At 46.9% G+C, this 26,726-nt stretch overlaps 1 protein-coding gene across 1 annotated transcript in view; it reads right to left on the bottom strand.

Annotated features, from left to right (window-relative positions):
* The window catches only part of aldh1a3 (aldehyde dehydrogenase 1 family, member A3), a 145,182-nt gene that overhangs the window by 94,925 nt on the left and 23,531 nt on the right, over window positions 1-26,726 (bottom strand). The window contains exon 2 of the mRNA XM_067971652.1: window positions 12,331-12,435. Within this exon, the coding sequence (XP_067827753.1) occupies window positions 12,331-12,435 (105 nt within the window). The remainder of the gene's footprint in view (window positions 1-12,330; window positions 12,436-26,726) is intronic.

The raw sequence follows: 26,726 nt of genomic DNA, 5'->3' as shown, positions 1-26,726 counted from the left end.
TTTTTTTGCATTTCGAGACTTTCGAGACTTGCTTCCAGCTGCTTGTTGAAAGAGCAGTTCTTGGGGGGTCAAGAAAGGCAAGTGTGACTGCCCCATACCTGTTATGTATGCACCTGTCCTCATCCCAGGACCCACATTAACTAGGCAGATACTCCCTCCTGGCTATGTCAGTGGAGACTTCTGCTTCACAAACGTTGCTGCCACATGGGACGTGCCATCTCTTGGAGACTGACTTGCAGACAACCTGTACCACAGGCATGGCCCTTCCCCTGGGCACGAAGGGCACGTGCCAAATCAGTCAGTTGACCGTTCATAGATACATCAAGCAAGGAACTACATGTTCGTCACTTTCCCTGGTGACAGGAGACATTAGTTCAACAGCGGATAAGACTTTCCCTGAGAACGCAGAGTGTTTTAAGTGGTGCCTGTGTACTGGACAGACCATGTGGTCTGACCACCACCTCCACATAAACTGCTGCCTGGGGAGATGGGCCTGCAGTATCAAACAGGACAACCTTTCTCCAACCCAGCTCATAGCACAGCACGTCCACCTTGCCAGGGGCTGGGTGCTGTACCACTCTGTTGCTTGCCCATTGACCCCATTCTGTTCCTCCACATTGTGCTTCCTTTCACTTCATTTTTGCCTCCCCCAAAGCCAAATATTTCAAATGCATTTTGAGTGTCTATAAAGGCTGAAACAATATTGATCCTTGTATCAATCTTTAAGTAGGCACATCCCTTTAAATTTGAGCTGCGAGCCATAATTTCTGACTGCTGCATTAGACAGTGCAAGGCCAAAGTTTTGCTAGGAACTTATGTTAATTATTCAAACTAGCTGACATTGTGAAACTCTGCTCAGTATATGGAGCACTGCTTTGCTCAGTATATGGAGCACTGCTTTGCTCAGTGTACAGAGCGCTGCTTTGCTCAGTGTACAGAGTGCTGCTTTGCTCAGTGTACAGAGTGCTGCTTTGCTCAGTGTACAGAGTGCTGCTTTGCTCAGTGTACAGAGTGCTGCTTTGCTCAGTGTACAGAGTGCTGCTTTGCTCAGTGTACAGAGCGCTGCTTTGCTCAGTGTACAGAGCACTGCTTTGCTCAGTGTACAGAGCGCTGCTTTGCTCAGTGTCCAGAGCGCTGCTTTGCTCAGTGTACAGAGCGCTGCTTTGCTCAGTGTACAGAGTGCTGCTTTGCTCAGTGTACAGAGTGCTGCTTTGCTCAGTGTACAGAGCACTGCTTTGCTCAGTGTACAGAGTGCTGCTTTGCTCAGTATATGGAGCGCTGCTTTGCTCAGTATATGGAGCATTGCTTTGCTCAGTGTACAGAGTGCTGCTTTTCTCAGTATATGGAGCACTGCTTTGCTCAGTATATGGAGCACTGCTTTGCTCAGTGTACAGAGTGCTGCTTTTCTCAGTATATGGAGCACTGCTTTGCTCAGTGTACAGAGTGCTGCTTTGCTCAGTGTACAGAGTGCTGCTTTGCTCAGTGTACAGAGTGCTGCTTTGCTCAGTGTATGGAGTGCTCCTGGGAGTGAGCCATTTCTGGCACACATTTTGCCAAGAGTGCAAAATTAGGGCTTATATGAGTAAATAAGAACACTTATCCACAGGGTGCTGCATTTGGGAACAATCATTATGTGTGGATGCTGCATCTGACGCAAATTATAGACTATCTGAATATTGTGGGACATATCCACAATTCTCCAAATTCTCCAAAACCCCACTCCTTTCAAACTCTCTATTCTGAACAGCTCACCAATGCTTTCTCATTTGAACAAAGTGGTTTTGCTCTCGGGTTTACACTACCTGTTCCAGCCTGTACCCTCTGATTACGCACCAGATGTGCCTTGAAACAAAACAGCAGTGAGGATTGAGACACAGTGATTTCACCCATTGACGTTTGGTTTAGCGGTACATGTTCTCTCCTAGCTGGTGATGCCATCTTCAACTCCATATTCTTGGGGGCAATCATCCCCCCCCTCCCCCAAACTGTTTTTTAATGCTCCATTACGCAGTCTATGAGGACATCCAGCACATGAGCCTGAGAACAATGTTTCCTCTTGCTGTGGGGGTCTCAGTAGTTATGGTGCAGTCCGTGGCTGAGGTAATGAGATTTCCACCATTTCTACCGGTCAAATGGCGCTTAGTTGCTTGAGAAGTGTTCCATGATCTAAATGGTGAGAAGCTGGAACTGTGGAGGAGCAGAGAGATTTAGGGGTCCAAGTACAGAAACCACTAAAAGCCAGTGGACAGGTACAAAAAATAATTTTAAAAGGTTAATGGAATGTTGGCCTTTATCTCAGGGTCTGGAATACAAAGGGGAGGAAGTTATGTTCCAGCTGTTCAGAGCTCTGGTCAGACCACATCTGGAGACTGTGTTCAGTTCTGGGCACCGCACCTCAGGAAGGATATATTGGCCTTACAGGGGGTGCAGCGCAGATTCACCAAAATGATACCGGGGCTAAAAGGGTTAAATTATGAGGACAGGTTGCATAGACGAGGCTTGTATTCCCTTGAGTATAGAAGATTAAGGGGTGATCTAATTGAGATGATTAAGATGATTAAAGGAGTTGATAGGGTAGATAGAGATATTTCCTCTGCTGGGGGGAATCCAGACCAAGGGGCATAGCCTTAAAATTAGAGCTAGGCCGTTCAGGGGTGATGTCAGGAAGCACTTCTTCACACAAAGGGGAGTGGAAATCTGGAACTCTCTCCCCCAAAAAGCTGTTGAGGCTGGGGGTCAATTGAAAGTTTCAAAACTGAGATTGATAGATTTTTGTTGGGTAAGGTTATTAAAGGTTACAGAACCAAGGCGAGTAAATGGAGTTAAGATACAGATCAGCCATGATCTATTTGAATGGCGGAACAGGCTCGAGGGGCTGAATGGCCTCCTCCTGTCCTAGTGTTCCTATGTTCCTATGGGTGTGTTGTGATTGGCTATTATTTTTTGTCACTGCTTTGAAACTGCATTCTCTGAAATTGCACCTTTCAAAAAAGTGCTTTCCTGTGATCCTGTTACTGAGGTTTGTTAACCCCAACAGAAAAGCAGGTACCAAAATTAAGGATTCTGTCCTCAATATGATAGATCTATTGATCCTATTGGAATTCCATCCAGAGTGGATAATTGTGTTCGTCATTTATAAGAATGAGCACTGTACGTCATACCCTACCTCTGTGGAATGTGAGAGAGCTTTATTTAATGATTAATAGTCACACATTATAAAAGTGTTCTGTCTTCATAGTTTGTTAATTGCTGTGTATGTGTAAGGAATGAGGTCAGTGCCTCCGGAGATACAGCACCTTACATATAGGAAGTGGAATCTGCAGCTGTGTGTAGGAAATGAAGATCACTGGCAGAGTTAGGTGACAGACAAGGTAGGACCAAATTCCTGAATGTGAACTCCCGCACAGAGCCGTGACCACCAGGAGTGACATTCGAAAAATTGGCCCTACTCTCCCTCACCAACACAAGACAATTGGCCCTACTCTCCCTCACCAACACAAGACAATTGGCCCAACTCTCCCTCACCAACACAAGACAATTGGCCCTACTCTCCCTCACCAAACTATCCAATTGGCCCTACTCTCCCTCACCAACACAAGACAATTGGCCCTACTCTCCCTCACCAAACTATCCAATTGGCCCTACTCTCCCTCACCAACACAAGACAATTGGCCCTACTCTCCCTCACCAAACTATCCAATTGGCCCTACTCTCCCTCACCAACACAAGACAATTGGCCCCACACTCCCTCACCAAATTATGACAATTGACCCTACTCTCCCTCACCAACACAAGACAATTGGCCCTACTCTCCCTCACCAAACTATCCAATTGGCCCTACTCTCCCTCACCAAACTATGACAATTGACCCTTCACTCCCTCACCAAACTATCACAATTGACCCTTCACTCCCTCACCAAACTATGTCAATTGGCCCTACACTCCCTCCCCAAACCATCACAATTGGCCCTACACTCCCTCAGTGATGTGTTGCAGCTGCAATATGTGGGATCTACTGGACAGTTTTGTCCAGGGCGACGACATCTGCGATAAGTGTCTGCGGCTCGAGGAACTTCGGCTCCGAGTTGAGGAGCTGGAGTCCGAGCTTCAGACATTGCGAGGCATCAGGGAGGGAGAAAGTGACCTGGACACTTTGATCCAGGATGCAGTCACGTCCCTTAGACAAAATATTGTAGAATTGGCATGTGGTCAGGGACAGGAGGGTGTGACTGCGAGTGAGGCAGGTATGGGGATCCAGGAGGGAGCATTGCAGGAGCCTCAGCCTCTGCACTTGTTCAATAGATACGAGGTTCTTGCAGCCCTTGTGGACGAGTGCAGGGACTGCAGGGAGGACGAGCAAACTGGCCACGGCACTGTGGTTCAGGGGGCCATTCAAGTGGGGGAAGTAAAAAGGAATGTGGTTGTAGTAGGTGACAGTATAGTTAGAGGGATAGACACTGTTCTCTGCAGCCAAGAGAGAGAGTCCCGAAGGCTGTGTTGCCGACCCGGTGCCAGGGTTAAGGACATCTCCTCGGGGCTGGAGAGGAACTTGGAGTGGGAGGGGGAGGATCCAGTTGTCATGGTCCATGTAGGTACCAACAACATAGGTAGGACTAAGAGGTTCCACTGAGGGAATTTGAGCAGCTAGGGACTAAATTAAAAAGCAGAACCACAAAGGTGATAATTTCCGGATTATTACCTGAGCCACGAACAAATTGGCACAGGGTAAATCAGATCAGAGAGATGAATGCGTGGCTCAAAGATTAGTGTGGGAGAAGTGGGATTCGATTCATGGGGCACTGGCACCAGTACTGGGGAAAGAGGGAGCTGTTCCGTTGGGACGGGCTTCACCTGAACCATGCTGGGACCAGAGTTCTGGCAAACTGAATAACTAGGGAGGTAGAGAAGGCTTTAAACTAAATAGAGGGGGGAGGGCTCAGGTAAGGCGAAGTTTAGATTGATAAAGAGAAAAGACAATGAAGTAGTACAGGAAAGTGATGGGGGTAATGATAAACAGTGTGTGTCGGGAAGGGACAGAGCGTACAAACATAAGAGTGCACTAGCAAATGGGGCCGGGGTAGGAAAGAATGGTAAAAAGACAAAATTAAAGGTTCTTTATCTGAATGCGTGCAGCATTCGTAATAAGATCGATGAATTGACGGCACAAATAGAAACAAATGGGTATAATCTCATGGCCATTACAGAGACGTGGTTGCAAGGTGACCAAGGTTGGGAACTAAATATTCAGGGTTATTTAACATTTCAAAAAGATAGGAAAAAAGGTCAAGGTGGTGGGGTAGCTCTGTTAATAAAGGATGAAATTGGTATAATAGTGAGAAATAATCTTGGCTCAGAAGATCAAGATGTCGAATCAATTTGGGTGGAGGTAAGAAATAGCAAGGGAAAGAAATCACTGGTGGGAGTAGTATATAGGCCCCCTAACAATAGCTACACTGTAGGGCAAAATATTAATCAGGAAATAAGGAGGGCTTGTAAAAAAGGTAATGCAATAATCATGGGCGATTTTAACTTTCACATGGATTGGACAAATCAAATTGGCAAAAATAGCCCTGAGGAGGAGTTCATCGAGTGTATTAGGGACTGTTTCTTAGCCCAATTCGTCAGGGAAACAACCAGGGAACAGACCATTTTGGATCTGGTAATGGGTAACGAAACAGGATTAATTAATGATCTCAAAATAAAGGATCCCTTGGGAAGCAGTGATCATAACATGACAGAATTTCACATCCAGTTTGAGAGCGAGGATCTTGGGTCTGAAACTATTGTATTAAACTTAAATAAAGGCAATTATAAAGGAATGAGGGCGGATTGGCTGAAGTGGACTGGGTAAACAGATTAGATGGTATGATGGTGGATAAGCAGTGGCAAACATTTAAAAAGATATTTTATGACTTGCAACAAAAATATATTCCTATGAGGAGGAAAGACTCCACAAAAAGGGTGAACCAACCATGGCTAACTAAGGAAGTCAGGATGGTATCAGGTTAAAAGAAAAAGCAAAAAGCATACAACATGGCAAAGATTACTGATAAGCCCGAAGATTGGGGAAACTTTAAAAACCAGCAAAGGATGACTAAAAGAATAATAAAGTGGGAGAAAATAAATTATGAGTAAACTAGCAAGAAATATAAAAACTGACAGTAAAAGCTTCTACAAGTATATAAAAAGGAAGAGGGTAGCTAAAGTAAACATTGGTCCCTTAGAGGATGAGACTGGGGAAATAATAATGGAAAACAAGGAAATGGCAGAGGAATTGAACAGATATTTTGTATCTGTCTTCACAGTAGAAGACACTAATAATATACCAATAATAGTAGATAATCAAGGGGCAAAGGGGAGGGAGGAACTAAAAACAATCACTATCACTAGAGAAAAAATACTAGGTAAACTAATGGGTCTAAAGGCTGACAAGTCCCCTGGACCTGATGGCTTGCATCTGAGGGTCTTAAAGGAAGTGGCTACAGAGATAGTGGATACATTGGTTGTAATCTTCCAGAATTCACTAGATTCTGGAAAGGTCCCAGCAGATTGGAAAAACGCAAACGTAACACCCCTATTCAAGAAGGGAATGAGACAGAAAGCAGGTAATTATAGACCAGTTAGCCTAACATCTGTCATTGGGAAAATGCTGGAATCCATTATTAAGGAAGTAGTAGCAGGACATTTGGAGACTCATAATAAAATCAAGGAGAGTCAACATGGTTTTATGAAGGGAAATCGTTTCTGACAAATTTATTAGAGTTCTTTGAGGAAGTAACGGGCAGGGTGGATAAAGGGGAACCAATGGATGCAGTATATTTGGATTTCCAATAGGCATTCGATAAGGTGCCACATAAAAGATCACTGCACAAGATAAGAGCTCATGGTGTTGGGGGTAATATACTGGCATGGATAGAGGATTGGCTAACTCACAGAAAACAAAGAGTCGGGATAAAAGGGTCATTTTCAAAATGACAATCTGTAACTAGTGGGGTGCCACAGGGCTCAGTGCTGGGGCCTCAACTATTTACAATATATATCCATGACTTGGATGAAGGAACAGAGTGTCTTGTGGCCAAATTTGCTGATGATGCAAAGATAGGTGGAAAAGCAAGTTGCGATGAAGACACAAAGTGTCTGCAAAGGGATATTGACAGGTTAAGCGAATGGGCAAAAATTTGGCAGATGGAATATAATGTGGGAAAATGTGAGGTCGTCCACTTTGGGAGGAAAAATAAAAATCAAAATATTATTTGAATGGAGAAATACTACAAAATGCTGCGGTACAGAGGGATCTGGGTGTCCTCGTACATGAAACACAAAAAGTCAACACGCAGGTGCAGCAGGTGATCCGGAAGGCAAATGGAATATTGGCCTTTATTTCTAGGGGGATGGAGTATAAAAGCAGGGAAGTCATGCTACAACTGTACAGGGTGCTGGTGAGACCACACCTGGAGTGCTGGGTACAGTTCTGGTGCCCTTATTTAAGAAAGGACATACTTGCATTGGAGGCAGTTCAGAGAAGGTTCACTAGGTTGATTCCGGGTATGGAAGGGTTGTCTTATGAGGAAAGATTGAACAGGTTGGGTCTATTGGAGTTTAGAAGAATGAGAGGAGACCTTATTGAAACATACAAGATTCTGAGGGGACCCGATAGGGTAGATGCTGAGAGGATGTTACCCCTCATGGGGGAATCTAAAACTAGGGGGCATAGTCTCAGAATAAGGGGTCGCCCGTTTAATACGGAAATGAGGAGGAATTTCTTCTCCCAGAGGGTCATGAATCTTTGGAATTCTTTACCCCAAAAAGCTGTGGAGGCTGAGTCATTGAATACATTCAAGGCTGAGTTGGACAAATTTTTGATCAGCAAGGGAGTCAAAGGATATGGGGAAAAGGTGGGAAAGTGGAGTTGAGGTAAAAATCAGATCAGCCATGATCTCATTAAATGGCGGAGCAGGCTCAAGGGGCCGAATGGCCTACTCCTGCTCCTATCTGTTATGGTCTCCCCACCAAGCTATCACAATTGGCCCTACACTCCCTCACCAACCCATGACAATTGGCCCTACACTCCCTCACCAACCCATGACAATTGGCCCTACACTCCCTCACCAACCCATGACAATTGGCCCGACACTCCCTCACCAACCCATGACAATTGGCCCTACACTCCCTCACCAAACTATGACAATCGGCCCGACACTCCCTCACTAAACCATGCCAACAATCTTCATTTATGAGGTCTGTGCCAGGATCACTCACTTGAAAAGTCTGCCCTTGGTCTAAACACACCCATTGGTGCCTCTTGTAATGCTTCCCTTTTACATTGTGATGCTGGAACAGTTGCAATATATTGTCATATGAAAACCCTGCCCAGCGAAGGATGGGAGCTGGATTTAGAAAGTGCTGAGAATTCCTGTTCATCTGGGAAGAAACCCAGTTGTGTAACAACATACTTCTGAGATCTTGGTTCATTTTCAACAAATGGCATTGTTTGAAACTGACCGTGTGTGGTAGTGCCACAAGATCAGGAACTAGTTGAACCAGTTCTTTTGAAATGAAGCCAGTGATCAACTATATTTTTAATGATTTTATTTTTATAGCTATTGTTTTGAGCTTCCAGTTCTGACACAAGTCGTGCAGCTTAAAATCAAAGTCAGCGGTGTGCTTAATGTGAAGCAGTGCAGCTTTAAATAGAGAGTCTGTGACACTGAGAGACAGTCTGCGGTAGAAATTGGACCTCATCGCGCCTGCTTTATGGGTCAAGCCATTTTTCAGGTGGCTACAGCCATTAGGTCCCCTACACATATACATGAGGACCCCTCACAGAAAGTGGACAGCAGTGAGCGGGGCAGAGATTGGGCCTACACCCGCTCGGGATTCTACACCGGTCGACAACTAACGGTCAGCTTTTTCCAAAATAAACTATTAAACGAGGTCCTCGTCCTGTAGGAGGAGCGGGAGTGCTCATTCCCAACCCCCCACAGTCCTTGTCATTGCCGCCCCTCCCCCCTCCCTTCCCAGGACTTGCCTTCGGACCACGAGCTGTCTGTGGGGGTGCTACGGGCAAAAAATGTCAACGAGGCTCGAGGTCCAATTTCAGGCCTGCCTCGGGCCTCATTGACTGTGAGTGGGCCCAGACAAATTTCTACCCCAGAGTCTGCTCCCCTTAATTCAATCTGAATTAATCTGAATTACTGGATAATTTGAGTTGGTTTTGCACTCTCTTTTTAACCTTGACATATTAATTGTGTTAGTTAATTCAAATTACTGCAAAGTTTGAATCTTTTGTGAGTTACCAGGAATAGGCTGTATCTGATACAGGTGTTTGATTTGCTCATTATATTAATAAATAAGTGTTAAATTTATCCTTAACATAAAGTAAGATTAGAAACAAGACAAGGTAGATTTCCTTGGTTCAGTGCTCCCGTGAGTACAAAATCACCAGGGAACTCGGGCAGGAAGGAGTGAGGCCCTCAGGGAGTGCACTCAATTTTTCATCCATTTAAATTAAATGGACAGAGAATTGGATGAGCTCTTGTACACTCTCCCTGCCCAATTTGACCATAATCACTGCGCCCAGGCGATTCAGGACCAGCAAAATTTACCTCCATGAATTTATTCTTGTTTGTTTTGATATTTGCAACAAATGATTTACAACAGTCCTGGGAACCTCCAGTGGTCCTGGAGACCTCCAATGGTCCTGGGAACCTCCAACGGTCCTGGGAACCTCCAACGGTCCTGGGAACCTCCAGTGGTCCTGGAGACCTCCAACGGTCCTGGGAACCTCCAACGGTCCTGGGAACCTCCAACGGTCCTGGGGACCTCCAGCGGTCTTGGGGATCTCCAACAGTCTTGGGGACCCCCTGCAATCCTGGAGACCCCCTGCGGTCCTGGAGACCTCCTGCGGTCCTGGGGATCTCCTGCGGTCCTGGAGACCTCCTGCGGTCCTGGGGATCTCCTGCGGTCCTGGGGACCTCCTGCGGTCCTGGGGACCTCCAGCGGTCCTGGAGATCTCCTGCGGTCCTGGGGACCTCCAGCGGTCCTGGAGATCTCCTGCGGTCCTGGGGACCTCCAGCGGTCCTGGGGACCTCCAGCGGTCCTGGGGACCTCCAGCGGTCCTGGGGATCTCCTGCAGTCCTGGAGATCTCCAGTGGTCCTGGGGATCTCCTGCAGTCCTGGGGACCTCCAGCGGTCCTGGGGACCTCCTGCGGTCCTGGAGATCTCCTGCGGTCCTGGGGACCTCCAGCGGTCCTGGAGATCTCCAGTGGTCCTGGGGATCTCCAACAGTCCTGGGGATCTCCTGCATCCCTGGGGATCTCTAAGTCCCAGGGGTCTGCAGCAGTAGGGCTGCCTATTGAGAGTTTTTGTGATGAGGAATGTATTGGCTGAAACCATTTTAGAGGAACAAGAAAAAACACATTTTCACAGCAGGGCAGAGGCATCTTTTCTGGCTGTAAACATTATATTTATTGAAAATATAAAGGCGCAGGAAAAGCAGAAATTAAGAAGTGGCTGTGGGTTCTGAGAGCACTGGGATCATGGAGATGTAGGAGCACCAATGTGTGCGAGGGTCCAGGAGAGCTTGGGGGGCGGGGTTGCAGGATGTGGGAGCACTGAGATGGAGGCACCAAGGTCGGGTAGGATTAGGGGGGGGATTTTAGGGTGCCTGCTTGCTTGCCTGTCTGCTCAACAATGTTTCCCAGCTGGCCTGGTTTCCAGCCTCTTGGGAGGATCTCTTGATGCAAGCATCTACTTGCCCACCCTTCCTGTGTCCCAGTTGTTTCTCCTGAGTGTTCTAGGCCCACCTGCTCATCTAGAGCGAGTGTTTCCTGGTCCAATCATCCCCCGAGTGTCTACAGGCCTGCCTGCTTAGCCCCAACAAACCTACAGCGAGGGCTTTGTAGCCTGCCTGCTTGTACACCTAGCCTGAATGTTTCCCACACCAAGTGTTTCCTGGCCTGGCCTCGTTGCTCACCTGTCTGCACATATGTGACCTTTCACACCTCCGCTTGTGTGTGCCCCCACTGCCTCTGCTTGGTGCTTATGACCGTTCCAGCTTGTACTACTCATAAACGCCCTGAAAATCCCCAGCATCAGGCTGGTCCTTGGAGCCCAAAAACCCAGGGGGTCTACCCATCATTGGTGGGGAATGCGGGGTGGGCCACACGTGCATTTTATGGTGGAGAGGGATTTCCTTGCGATGTAAGTGGGCCTGAAATCCCCGCCTTTATGCTGTTTCTCCAGGGTTTCTGCAGATCTTCCGCCAGGTTCGATCAGGAGAACCTGCACACCAATTGATGGACACCCATCGTTCAAGGGACAATCCACAGAGCCCAGGATTTAAATATTTGATTCCTGCACTTGCAACACAAGGTTATTTGGGTGACACAGGGCAAGAAGCCCTCTCACACAACATAGAGTTCCACTTTCAGGTTTATTAAAATAAATTATAGCCTATAATTTTCATTATCTTTGCTCCAGTGTACTCAATCGGCAGCCCCCTTTGTAGTTTGATGCTTAAAAACACATCAAAGATTGATCTGGTCACATTTATGATGGCACCAGGTCACCTGTTTGAGTCTGGCCTTTTGATTCACTGAAAACCCAGCTTTTGAAGCTGCTGCTGAATGGGTGAAGACCCAATTATTTGAACATTGCTGTCACCTCAACAATGGAGGATGGGAACTAGAAGCAGGAAAGCAGAAAGTAAGGGAAAGGTTTAAAATTTGGTGTAACGTTAGAAAGGGGTTAGAAAAGAGAGCAGCAGTTAAATGAGAGAGAAAAAAAATGGAAAATGGGGAGGGAAAATGGGACAAATGCTTCAAATGTTTTATTTTTAATTAAACTTGTGTTTGGTTGATTATTTTTCTAGCTTGGGGTTAATAGTACAGTAATCAAGGAACACCTGACATTTGGGTAGATTTATCACTGTAACATTAGTGTTTGTTTCAGTGTCACGGTTCATGATCTGAAAGCTAGCAACATGGGCAGGCATGTGGTGTGAGTGGGCATTGGGTGAGATGGAGAAACATTCAGGGTGGGTGGGCAGGCAGCCTGTGGACCTCTGGAGGCGACGGGTGTGGAAACTGGCCGCTACAAAGCGGAAATAATCAATGAGCAGGGAGCTCGTAAACACTAAGAAAGTTCAATGGAATAAAAACAGGCACGGGTTCGAAATGCTGAGCTGGTCGGTCAGCAAATGAGACAGAACAGAGGACTGTGCATTTCCAGCATTTGACATTGTTCTTTTTATAGTCTCAGGATTAAAAGAGCAAAATTAACACAGTAAAATCCTTGCACAGTAATGAAAACGGCACTGGAATAATTTACCTTATCACCTTCCTCCACTTCACAAATTCTTTCCCCAGTTGCTGGGTCATATGTAGCAAATTTTTTGCCGCTCACTGATTCGTGCCATTTATTGTTGATAAAGATCTGTTGGAAAGATAAAGCAGCAGTTTAAGTGAGATAGATTTAAACCATGTAATAATATCGGTTATATATCGATTTACATTGTTATACTAGTGTTAGAGAAAGATAAATAGTAAAGAACAATCACACAAGCTTCAGTTATACCTCAGATTGGCTCAGGAGGGCCAATCATTGTAGTTCTGGAAAATATCCCTCGCAGTGTCATTATTCAAACATTTAACCCCCGCAGTGCCATAGATCAAACATTTAACCCCCGCAGTGCCATAGATCAAACATTTAACCCCCGCAGTGCCATAGATCAAACATTTAACCCCCGCAGTGCCATTGATCAAACACACCAGGGTAATTAACCCCCGCAGTGCCATTGTTCAAACACACTGGGGTATTTAACCCCCGCAGTGCCATTGTTCAAACACACCGGGGTAATTAACCCCCGCAGTTCCATTGTTCAAACACACCGGGGTAATTAACCCCTGCAGTGCCATTGTTCAAACACACCAGGGTATTTAACCCCTGCAGTGCCATTGTTCGAACACACTGTAGCATTTAATCCAGCTCTACCTCACCAACACCTCTATCGACCCTTCCAGTGCCTCTGATTTGTCACACTGCTTGTCCGACATACAGTATTGGATAAGCAGAAATTTCCTCCAATTAAATATTGGGAAGACATTGTCTTCGGTCCCCACCACAAACTCCGTTCCCTCGCCACCAACTTGAGCTGAGCTTCCGACCCCCTATCCCTCCATCACCCAAAACCGCCTACCTCCACCTCCGTAAAATCGCCCGTCTCCACCCCGCCTCAGCTCATCTGCGGCTGAAACCCTCACCCATGCCTTTGTTACCTCTAGCCTCGACTATTCCAATGCTCGCCTGGCTTACTCCCACCTTCCACCCTCCGTAAACTTGAGCTCATCCAAAACTCTGCTGCCCGTATCCTAACTCGCGCTAAGAATGGTTCACCCCTCACCCCTGTGCTCGCTGACCTACATTGGCTCCTGGTTCAGCAATGCCTCGATTTTAAAATTCTCATCATTGTTTTCAAATCCCTCCATGCCCTCGCCCCTCCCTATGTCTGTAACATTCTCCAGCTCTACAACCCTCCGAGATCTCTGCACTCCGCCAATTCGGGCCTTTTGCACATCCCCGATTTTAATCACTCCACCATTGGCGGCCACGCCTTCAGCAGTGTAGGCCCTAAACTCTGGAATTCCCTCCCTAAACCTCTCCGCCTCTCTCTCCTCCTTTAAGACGCTTCATAAAACCTACCTCCTTGAGCAAGACCTGTTCTAATGTCTTCTTATGTGGTGTGGTGTCAAATTTTGTTTGATAATCGCTCCTGTGAGGCACCTTGGGATGTTTTACTGCGGTAAAGGTGCTATATAAATGCAAGTAGTAGTAGTAGTAGTTGTTGTTGTTGTGTCATTGTTCAAACACACCGGGGTATTTAACCCCCTCATTGCCATTGTTCAAACACAGCTTTGTAGGTGACTCTATCCTTATTCTTTTTAAATATTGGACTCTATATTTTTCTGTGTTTCACTACTTTTGTGTATTATTCAACCCACAAATAAATCAGACTATTAGGGGGCTAATTAATAACCTTGGGCCTGATACTCCAGGCACAGCAGGGACAAGGACTTCAGACATCAGGAGACCGGATCTGCTTATGGAGACTATTCTATTGCCGTGAAAACACACCTATATCAGGAGAAAGCCTGCATTGTAACTGTCATTGTCTGTCGACATGATGGGGATCATGGCTCGATTTTACAATGGTGGCTGTTTGGCAGCGATGGGGGAGGGGGTGATGGAGCGTGTGGCAAACCCACATGAACAAAACTTACCGTTTCCGACCCGATCGCACGTTGATTGATAGTGATTAACGTCCTCTCCGGGTTTCACACCCGGCAGATAGCCTGAATGACAGCTGGAGAGGGGAAGATTGGGAGGGCATCAGGGGGATGAAGAGGAGGACATTGGGGGGATAAGAGGGGGACATTGGGGGGATAAGAGGGGGACATTGGGGGGGTGAAGAGGGGGACATTGGGGGGGTGAAGAGGGGGACATCGGAGCGGGAGACATCAGACATTGGAGCAGGTTTCAAAGATAGGTTCATTTCGTGTTTTCACTTCCTTCCATGGTTTTTTATTTAATTTATTTAGTTTCTTGTTCCCTGATCCGGCCCTTGGGCAAGCCGCCCAGGTAAGTTAAAAATCTTTCTAAGTACTTAATCTGTCACAGGTAAAGTGCCTTAAGTACCTCAATGAGGTACATTTGGCTCTTTAACTATCATCCCGCTGGCTTTAATTGCCGTTGGGACTTCCGTTCTCGGGTCGCCCGCGCGCACACAGGTGGGTCCCTGGGAAACTCAGAAGTTGGCGTGTTGGAGTCGGCTTCCGAACCCGAACGGGATTTCTGTGATTTTCGGAGACCCCCCGCCCCCAACGCACCTGCAATTGCCCCCTAAAGTCACCTCCCATATCTCAGACGATGAGCACCACGGTCAGGTGGCTTCGTATTGACGTTCCCTGGAGCTGCGTCCTTCATCACATGCAGCACACCTGACCTCCATGTTCACCAGCTCTCAGGCTCTGTGATTTTCTTTCCTTTGATCACCTGGAGGCTATTTGCTGATGGCCACACTCTCCTGGAGTAACGACCAGTGTCGTGGGAGATGATGAGGCTCCGAGCTGTGATTGGCCTCAATGATCGGCCACCAACAGATCCCGAAAGTGCACCAGTTTAATTGGCATTTCTCTTTCAAACAGATTAATATACTATTAATAATATATACAACTATATATACATTAATATATACATTAATATATACTTTAATATATACAAAGCAGAGTTATCCCAATATCAGGCTACACAGTCACTACAATTTCAGTCACAAGGTTTGTGCGGTTGGCTTTTCCATGTGTATTTTTTATCCACTCTGCCACATTGCTAAGCTTTTGTTTCCTGTTTATAAGGAATACCAGTCCATCACCAGACTTTGGGACTCGGATGAGATTCATAGAGAGGATATCATTTCAGTTTTCTATTGCACCATAACACAATCCTTGGTCCCTCTCCTCCCATATATAACAACTAAGGGCCAATTTTCCCGCTATGTCCTGATGTTGGAGGGTCTTGTCCGCTCCCCCTCCCCCGTGCATATCTGCAATTTGTCCACAGTTCCCTGACAAGCTCAGTTGGTGGTGAGACTCCCCGCGGGAATCATGTACTCCGAGAATCATTCCTTTCACCTCAGCATATAACCATACCTTCATTTTATATATCATCAGTCCTTCAAATTAGTAGGAAGAGGCTTTTAGAGTTGATTATTAACCCTGATAGTTTCCTCTGTGTGTTTGTTTTAACAAATCCATAAAAAAACTTTGCAAATAACTAATTTGTGGATTTGTTAAAACTAATTTACAGGAAAGTATCAGCATGTGTGGGCATTTTTGGATACCGTGAATTACTAGGGTCCTTTTAATTAAAGCATTTCAAATAAACCTCGCAACTCTGTATTCTCAGGTCAAGATCTTTACTTTACAATTGAAGTGTGAATATGATCATAGTCACCTCTGTGTCCAGTGTGATTCACCAACAGTGCGGGGGGAGGGAGAGGGGGTGCTGTCAGTTTTCTTCAGTCTCAGAAACAGGGGAGGGAGGCAAAAAACCATAGTTATACTCACTCTTTCCAAACGCCCCTCTCCATGCAGGTTGCTAGCACACAGCACACACATCCTTGGGAACTATTACTAATTACTCTGTGTTCTATTATTAAATACTTTTAGTTGTTGATGTATTTTTAATTTAAAAAGATTGGAGCCAATTTATATGAGTTGCTCATTGCAGCACCATGAGTCAGAGATTATATGGAGAGAGGGGCCTCGTCAATGAGGAGAGGTTATTGCAAATTTTCTAGTAGAATTACTAAAACGTACAATTTTTCTGCTTCATCACTGGTCTGTAATGAGGTTATCTCAGTGTATTTGGTTTCCAAGGCCTAGAATGAAGAATGAAAAGGCTAGCACTTGCATTTATATAGCACCTTTCATGCCCTCAGGACACCAGAACTGCCTCCCCTTTTTTTGAAAAAAGTGCTATGGGATCTTTTATGTTCACCTGAACAGGCAGACGGAGCTTCGGTTTAACGTCTCGTGTGAAAGACACCATCTCCGACAGTGCAGCACTCCCTCAGTACTGCACTGAAATGTCAGCCTAGATTACATGCTCAAGTCTCTGGACAGGGACTTGAACACATGGCCTTCTGATCCAGAGGTGAGAGTGCTGCCAACTGAAGCCTGACAGACTTTAAAAAAATACATAGAGGTCAATTTTCGGATGGCCGAGTGGGTGCGTTTGTGGCCGGGGGCTCCTAAAATTGGGGATTCCCGGAGCGGGTCCGGAGCCCGGCTCCAACCCGCCCACTTCCGGGTTCCCCAATGACATGAATCGGTGCGCGCGCAGCCCCCGCATGTGGGACTCACACCAGCAATCAAAGCCGGTGGGATCCCACTTAAGATCATTATCTGGGCACTTCAGGTCATTTACAGACCTCATTAGTTGGAGATTTTAGGAGGATTTGGATTTTGGACTACCCAGACCGTGTTTCCCATGCTGGGGGAAACACTCCCTGTTTGAACAGACGTGTTGCAGCCAGCAGCCAGTGGCAGCTGCAAAGGTCCATTTAACAGGTGCGGGGTAAACTCTCACTCATTGCAGCAGGGCACTCTGTCACCTCAGACAAAGTTTTGCCTGCCACAACGTTGTCTCCACACTCCAAATTATTAAATCATACCCTAAACTCTGCTGTCCAAACACATTAACCTACTTTGTGGACCCCCTCACACTCACACTGTCAGGATGCGGGTGGGGGGGGGTCCATAGCTGCATTCATCACTCCATTGGAGGACGAGCAACATCACCAGCCTCGCCAGGCAGGCCGTCCACCTCCGCCACATGGAGCTCCACAACACAGTGCTGCGCAACAGGCACCTGCACAAAATAGTCGTGCAACTACACATACACCCACTGTAGGGTGACCCAACGGGTGGCATCAAGGGTGTTCATGGAGAACCTCATGAAAGGGCATTATTGCACAAGCCAGTCAAGAATGGCCAAGACGTGGCAGTAGTGGTGACAATATAATATGTAATGTGAGTTGATCAGAAATCAAATATAAGTAAAAACCATGACAAACCCTCAAACACCCTTGTGCATCCCCTTCATGCTCACGACACGTTTGCCTTACGCTTCCTACTGCACATATGTGATGCATGCCCTGTGGCTGCAGCACAGGTAGTGGCAGTTTGAGTGAGGCTGTCTGTGAAAGAGATGCACGAGAGGGTGAGTATGAGATAGAGCCATGAGATTGTATGAGGATTGTGTTGAGTGTTAGTGGTGGGATGAGTACTGGCGAGGTGAGTAGGTGCAGGTAAGATGAGGATGAGGTTTGAGTGGGTGAGAGGGGTGATGTGACAGAGTAGTGTTGGCAGTGCAGAAGGAGATGTGGGGTGGGGGCGGTGATGTGGCAGACGGAGTGTAGGGGAATGAGTAAGTGTACTCACTTCGGCTGACCTACTGAGGTCATTGCAGCGCCTCCTGCACTGTATGCAGGTGCGTGATATGTTGGTGGTGCAGGTGACCTCCTCTGCCACCTCGAGCCAGGCCTTTGTGGTGGCAGAGGCAGGCCACTTCCTCCCATCCGCCAGGGAGAAGATCTCTGTCCTCCCCCTCCTCCTCACCCCATCCAGTAGGACCTGGAGTGAGGCATCATTAAACCTGGGAGCATCCTTCCCCCTGGGCTGCTCCATGCTGTAATTTTTCCTATTTTTTGCAGCATCAGTCAGTGGAGGACTGCCCCTTTAAATAGGGCTCCTCCAGCTGACAGCCTATGATTCGGGTGCGCAGTCCGCCCGCTGCGCAGTTTTCCACGCAAAACCCGGAAGCCAAGGTAAGTGGCTTCAATTTACTTACGATCGCGTGGGGAACCCACTGATTTTACTGGGCGGGTTACTCATGCGCCCAGTCGACCCCCCACTGGCAACCCGCCTCCCTCCTAATATCGGGCCCATAGCCTCAATTCCAAAGTCTGTAGAAGTGATTCTGTGATCCCAGACTCCCAGCGGTTGGTTGGGGGAGGGGTTCCGACACTCCCTGGGAGCGTGGTTTGAGAACTGGGGCTACGGGCTTGTAACCCTCTCTCCAACTTACACTCCCTATGATCACAATTCCTGCTGTGAGTATGGGACTGTAGAATTACTCCTTACAGGCACTCAGCTTAATATCTGTTAGCAGTGAAATCTACACACTGCATCAACCAAACATTCAAACTATTTTTCAACAAGCTCACTACATCATTCACTACATCATTTGTGCATCTTTATAATCCACACAATGAGCACACTGTGCCCCACACACACACACACACACACACACACACATTCACTTGCACATATACACACAAACACACACACACATTGAACACTTCTTTAAATAATACAAATGGTTTCCAGTTGATTGTTTCACTGGGGATCTATATGTCAAGTCAGCTAACACATGGGGAGAACAATTAAACATAAAGAACTCGGTTCAGTGCAAATTAATTCAACTTTCAGGCTGACCAACATTGACTAAATGTCAGCCTGACCTTCACACTAAGAGTTTTTGTTTTTACTACAGGATATTAAATTTCTCTTGATTTAATGCTCCAATGTTTCCGGTTTAGATTCAGTGATTGGATGGTGAATGATTGTTGCCTGTATTGCAGAATCAAATTATGTATTTAGCGTTTCCAGTGATTTGACACTTTTGGGGTAAAGCTTCACTGTGGACAAACACAGATCGGAAAGTTGGGATTATAGTGTAAACTCTGTCTCCGAACTAAGTTTGCCTCCAGTGAGACCCCATGACTCTCAGTGCTCGATCATAAGGATTTAAATGGAGAAGCTCCAATCAGAGTTTCAGAGGAATAAGAAGGGATTGGCCACGTTAGTAGAAGTATATTATAGACCAATCTGAGAATTCTGAGTAACCTCAGGATTACTACCAGTGCCCTGCACCAGCCAGTGCAGCAACAGGCAGATTGGAGAGGTAAATGCATGGCTAGAGAGGAAAGACTCATATTCCTGGGACAGTGAAGCCAATCCTGGGGCGGGAGAGAGCTACATCAATAGGATGACTTACACCTGAACACAGCTGGAACCAATATCCTCACAGGATGGTTAATCAGAGATTGAGAGATTAAACTAACATGTCAGAGCGGAGGTTAAAGCAAGAGAGTAGGCAATTGGGAGGGGAAACTAAGCTTTAGGTGAATAGAGAATAAGAAGGAAGAAAGAGTGAAAGAGGGACAGTACTTTACTTAGGAAAGTAAAATAACTCAGGATGTGGGAAGGAAAAAAACAGAAAGTTGAGCACCACACCTGAGGAAGGATCTATTGGCCTTGGAGGGCGTGCAACACAGACTCATTAGAATGATACCGGGGTTTAGATGGTTAAATTATGAGGACAAGTTGCATAAACTTGGCTTGTATTCCCTTGAGTATAGCAGATTGAGGCGTGATCCAATCAAGGTGTTTAAAATGTTAAAATGTTTTGACAGAGTAGATACAGAGAAACTCTGGTGGAGGAATCTAGAACATGGGGGCACAATCTTAAAATTAGAGCTATGCTATTCAGGAGTGAAATCAGGAAGCACTTTATCGCAGTGATGGAAGTCTGGAACTCTCTCCCCCAGAAGGCTGTGGATGCTGGGACAACTGGAACTTTCAAAACTGAGATCAATAGATTTTTGTAGGGTAAGGGTATCAAGGGATATGGAGCAAAGGCGGGTAAATGGAGTTGAGGTACAGATCAGCCATGATCTAATTGAATGACAGAACAGGCTCAAGATGATGAATGGCCTCCTACTGTTCCTATGTCTCCCTGGATCCTGGGATATTCTACATCATGCAAGTGTGTTCCCCATGCAACACCATCTCTTGGTGTTAATCTCCTAAATATTACTAACCCCCACCCCCCCACCTTAGCTGATCTGTCCTGACATTATGAGCCTGAGCTCCATCTTAGCACCAAACTCCTTTAAAGCTCCCCTCCCACCCTGTTCTTGCCAGACAGGGTGGGTTAAAATTCCCTTCTATGCGTTAAAATTCCAAGTGGTGAACTGTAACATTAAGGCAATTCTTGGTAAGGAAGCTGGTGTGGAACTGGGTCTAGTAACAAGAAATGTAACCATAGACCACGTTACCAAGACTCCACCGAGAAACACACTGAAAGAGTGTGACTGATGGTTTGCGTTTCATGTCAGATGATGAGGCTGCAGAAAATGACAGCTGCAGAAGTACATGTGTGTTCATAGAAACATAAGACTTGCTGGACAGAAATAGACCAAGGTCCATCAAGTTCACCTTCTACCATCCTGGTAGTCGTACGATACAACAATAATGGAGTTGTTGACTAATCATAGTGATCAATCTTGATCAATGAGTCTACAACTGACCCAGACATGAGGTGAGGAAAACCTTCAGTGGTGGAGAGCTTTGGGAACCATTGGTCCAAAGTTACCTGTTCCTCCCGAGTATCCTACACTTACTACATGTCATGTCTCAAATTACTCATATACTGTGTCCCAAAATGTTATTTTCTGAGGGTTGTTGTAATAGCTTCAATATATTGTCAATCAGGACCCCTAGATCTTTCATTTTCCACACACATCAATTTTTTGCCATTTAAGTAATAGTCCCTTCCTGGATTTTTTCTCCCCATGTGAAACACTTTGCATTTCTCTACATTGAGTTTCTCTACATTGGGAACCCTGTCTGCCCAATTCCCAAGTTTATTCAAATCCTCCCTTAGCTTATCCTGTTCAGCTTTGCAGTCCACCAACTTCATTCGCTTTGTATCATCTGCAAATTTATCCACTGTGCTTTTGACTCCTAGCTCCAGATCATTTATGAAGATTATTAAATGAAAGAGACCCCTGTGAGACCCGACTGGTAACATTCTCCCAGGGTGATGACAATCCCTGGATCACCACCCTCCAGGTTCTTTTGGTCAACCAATTACGTATCCATTGTAAAATATTTCCACTGATTCCACAATTGAAAATATTACACATAAAGATGTCAATGGATGTGTTTTCTCCATATCTGATGCCAAGTTAGGATATTGCCAAATAACACAATGAAGAAAACAGCCAGCTAATTACATTTAATACCCGTTTGGATGACGGAGATTCACACAAATGCCATTTGGATTCTTATCAGCCCAGGAAGTATTCCAGCGAAAAGTCCACACAGACTCAAGGCAGTTGAGGTGATAATTGATGATATTTTGGTGCTCAAAGCTACACATGGCACACAAAGACCTCAGAGCAATACTGGAAGAAAAACCCGAGGCTCAGTAGGAAGAAAATACAAGCTGCCGTTCCAAACATAACATACTTAGACTACACAATTACTGCTAACGGTCTTGAACCAGATCCTAGAAAGGTTGAAATTGTTTGAAATATAAAACCCGCAAGGATAATAACCAAGCATGAGGTGATCATGGGTAACATAGTAACAGGGTCAGGCAGGAGAAGACCTTCGGTCCATCGAGCCCACCTATCCACAGAGTTCCCTTGGTGCAATTAAAGCCGGGAGGATGACAATTAAGACACTTATTTAGATATTTAAAGTACTTGAAGTACTTAATTTTGTTCATATTAAGGCGGGGGTCCGATTTTAAACATCCTCAGCGTGCTTCCTGTGCTGCGGGAAACACTCCATGTTCTACCGGACGTGTTTCAGCCAGCAGCCAGTGGGACATTCAAATACTTGTTTGACAGATGAGGAGAAAAGGTGAGTTCTTGCTGCAGGGCACTCAGTTCTTTCACACAAACTTTTGGCAGCGAGATCTTTGTGTTTTCACAGAAAATTCTTACTTTCCACTCACAATTCTTCTGTTCACACATATTTAACTACTTTTCGGACCCCCTCAAACTCACATCGTCAGGATGGGGGGGCACCATGGCTGCATTCACCACTACATCCGAGGACGAGGAACATCACCGTCCTCGCCAGGCACGGCCTGCACTTCCGCCACGTGGAGCTCCACAACACAGTGCTGCGCCACAGGCACCTGCACAAGAGCACGGAGGGACAAAATAGAGAGGGCTGCCGCTTGAGGAGGCCCCATCCATATCTGCCACCCACATGGAGGAGGAGGAGGAGGAGGAGGAACCCATGGGCAGAGCAGCGGCTCACCTGGCTGCTCGTGAGGCCACGGAGTCACTGATATGTGAACGGTTCACTAACATCAGACAGTGTAAACAGTCTAGTCGTCACACCACCTGGAAAGAGCAGCGCCCACATCAGGCCGCCCACCACTCCCTGCACAAAACAGTCCTGCAACTACACATACACCCACTGTAAAGTGACCCACTGGGTGGCATCAAGTGTCGCCGTTCATGGTGAACCTCATGAAAGGGACTTATCACAAAAGCCAGTGAAGAATGGGTAAGACGTGGCAGTAGTGGTGACAATCATAACATTTAATGTCACTTCAACAAAAACTAAAGATAAATGAAAAAGATGACAGTCTGTCAGACACCCTTGTGCATACCCTTTGTAATCACAAAACCTTTGCCTTTCTCTTCTTACTACTCCCACGTGGTGCTTCCCCTGTGGCTGCAGCAGAGGTAGTGGCAGGTTGCTCATGTTCATGCTCTGACTGCTTAGAAGCTTTCAGCCTACACCCTCTGGGTTATGGTGCCCGTGAGGGCCCCTCCAAAGACTGCTCCACCTGCACCTGTGCAGGGGCAGACTCGGCCACCTGGAGGGGAGGCAGCATTGTGGGTACTGGTTGAGAGGGGGGCAACGGGTGAGACGTGGGAGCGCTTTGAGTGGTGTCCCCACTTCCATGTCCCTTTTCACCATCATCCCTCTCCTGGGCCAGGCCCACATCACGCCTACCACCCTGCTGGAGAACAGTTTGGAGGACATGTGTGATGCCTTGGAAGCCCAGTTGTAAAGTTTCTGTCTGCCTGTTTAAGGCGGCAGAATGTTGTTCACCCTGAGTCCGAACGGCCGTTGTCAGGGCCTGAATGGCCTCATTTGTGAGCTGTGCTTAAAGCTCAATGAAGGCTAGCCTTCTCTCCATCACAGACATTTCCACACTTACCCGCGACACCATCTCAGAGAGTTGCTCATGTCCCTGTGACAGTATCTCAGAGATTCCCGTACCTGTGCCACCATTCCACTCATGCAGGAGTTGGACTCCTCCATCCTCTGCGCTATTGTGGAGAGTGCGCGTGGCACCTGTTCCAGTACCTCGCAAATGTGCTGCTGTCCCTCGATCATTCTCCTTTTAAAGGATGGCCCCCAGGATTCAGCATCTGTGTCCAGCTGAGCAGAGCCTGGAGAGGAGTGGTCCCACCGATGTGGACTCTCCACAGCTGCCCCTGCCAGCAGTGTCTGCTCGTGCTCACGTGTGTGTGGTGACTCACCAGGTGACAACCCAACTAACTGAGGAGTAGGACCCACCGAGGTGTGAGTATCTGCGCTGGTGGATGGCTTGCTAAGATGTGACGGTGCATCCTCGGAGGCCGGCAGGTCCTCTGAGGAATCGCCCTCTGCCATCACTGCAGTCGCTGAAGGCCCTGTAAGAGAACAGAAGGCAATATTAAGCATCATCACAGATGTGTCATGTTGCGATGAGCATACTGAGGTGCTGAAGATGGCAAGGCATGTTAACATCAATTCATACTGTGTGTGATGAATGTTAAAGTTGTGTCACCAGATGTTTGTGGGGTGCCAGTCTCGGTGTCCCCGATGGACAAGAACGCGAAGGTGTGGCTGAGCTCCAGTGCCTCCTGCTCCGCCTCTGTGAGGATGATGATCTGTTGTGGCCCCCCCTCCGGTCCTCATCCTCTCCCGTGCATTTTGCACTCTTCTCTTAGAAGGGGAGAAAGTACAGACGTGAGTGAGTGATGGCGAAGTGGCCAACCGATGAATGCATTGATTTGGGTGAGGCTGACCGTGAAAGAGTTGCATCAGAGGGTGAGTATGAGACACAGGCATGACACTGGATGAGGATTGGGGTGAGTGGCAGTAGTGGGGTTACCAATGGGGAGGTGAGGAAGTGCTCAGGAAGTGCAGGTAAGTTGAGGATGAGCCTTAAGTGGGTGTGAGGAGTGTTGTGATAGAGTCGTGTTGGCAGTGCAGAATGAGTTGGGGGGTGGGGGCGGTGATGTGGAAGACGGAGTGTAGGAGAATGAGTAAGTGTACTCACTTTGGCTGACCTAGTTAGGTCATTGAAGCGCTTCCTGCACTGGACCCAGGTACGGGAGACGTTGCTGCTGCTGGTGACCTCCTCTGCCACCTCGAGCCAGGCCTTCTTGGTGGCAGAGGCAGGGCACTTCCTCCAGTCCGCTGGGTAAAACAGATCCCTCCTCCTCCTCACCCCATCCAGTAGCACCTAGAGTGAGGCATCACTAAACCTGGGAGCAGCCTTGCCCCTGTGCTGCTCCATTGTGGTGGGTGGGTGTTTGCTCCTGCAAAAGCCTTTGGAGTAATGGCCCTTTAAATAGGGCTCCTCCAGCTGACAGCCTGTGATGCGGGTGCGCAGTCCGCCCACTGCGCAGCTTTCGGTCGGCAAACCCGAAAGCCACATTAAGTGGCACCAATTGAATCGGGATTACGTGGGGAAGGGACATTTTTTATTGGTCGGGTTACTCTCAAACCAATTCACCCCCCTCCGCCTCCATTCTAATATCGGGGCCGTTGTGTCTGTCTTCACGGAAGAAGACACAAAAAACCTCCGAGAAATACTAGAGAACCAAGGGTCTGGCAAGAATGAGGAACTGAAAGCAATTGGTATTAGTAAAAAAATAGTACCAGAGAAATTAATGGGACTAAAAGTCGATAAATCCCAAGGACCTGATGATCTACATCCCAGGGTTTTGAAAGAGGTGACTATAGAGATAGTGGATGCATTGGTTGTCATCTTCCAAAATTCTATAGATTCTGGAATGGTTCCTGCAGATTGGAGGGTGGCAAATGTAACCCCACTATTTAAGAAAGGAGGGAGAGAGAAAACAGGGAACTACAGGCCTGTTAGCCTGACATCGGTAGTAGGGAAAATGCTAGAATCTATTATAAAGGATGTGATAACAGGACACTTAGAAAATAATAATAGGATTTGGCAGAGTCAATACGGATTTATGAAAGGGAAATCATGTTTGACAAACCTATTGGCGTTCTTTGAGGATGTAACTAGTAGAATAGATAAGGGGGAACCAGTTGATGTGGTGTATTTGGATTTTCAGAAGGCTTTCGATAAGGTCCCACACAGGAGGTTGGTGAACAAAGTTAGAGCGCATGGAATTGGGGGTAATATACTGGCATGGATTGAGAATTGGTTAACAGACAGGAAACAGAGAGTAGGAATAAACAGGTCTTTTTTAGGTTGGCAGACTGTGACTAGTGGGGTACCGCAGGGATCGGTGCTTGGGCCCCAGCTATTCACAATATATATCAATGATTTGGATGAGGGGACCAAATGTAATATTTCCAAGTTTGCTGATGACACAGAACTAGGTGGGATCGTGAGTTGTGAGGAGGATGCAAAGAAGCTTCAAGGGGATATAGACAGGCTAATTGAGTGAGCAAGAACATGGCAGATGGAATATAATGTGGAAAAATGTGAAGTGTTTTTTTTTATTCGTTCATGGAATGTGGGTGTCACTGGCAAGGCCAGCATTTATTACCCTAATTGCCCTTGAGAAGGTGGTGGTGAGCCGCCTTCTTGAACCGCTGCAGTCCGTGTAGTGAAGGTTCTCCCACAGTGCTGTTAGGAAGGGAGTTCCAGGATTTTGACCCAGCGACGATGAAGGAACGGCGATATATTTCCAAGTCGGGATGGTGTGTGAGTTGGAGGGGAACGTGCAGGTGGTGTTGTTCCCATGTGCCTGCTGCTCTTGTCCTTCTAGGTGGTAGAGGTCGCGGATTTGGGAGGTGCTGTCGAAGAAGCCTTGGCGAGTTGCTGCAGTGCATCCTATGGATGGTACACTCTGTAGCCACAATGCGCCGGTGGTGAAGGGAGTGAATGTTTAGGGTGGTGGATGGGGTGCCAATCAGGCGGGCTGCTTTGTTCTGGATGGTGTTGAGCTTCTTGAGTGTTGTTGGAGCTGCACTCATCCAGGCAAGTGGAGATTATTCCATCACACTCCTGACTTGTGCCTTGTAGATGGTGGAAAGGCTTTGGGGAGTCAGGAGGTGAGTCACTCGCCGCAGAATACCCAGCCTCTGACC

This window comes from Heptranchias perlo, chromosome 34, assembly GCF_035084215.1.
Source record: "Heptranchias perlo isolate sHepPer1 chromosome 34, sHepPer1.hap1, whole genome shotgun sequence".
Classification (NCBI taxonomy): domain Eukaryota; kingdom Metazoa; phylum Chordata; class Chondrichthyes; order Hexanchiformes; family Hexanchidae; genus Heptranchias; species Heptranchias perlo.
The sequence above is the reverse complement of the archived record's forward strand: the minus strand, read 5'-3'. Positions and strand labels throughout refer to the sequence as shown.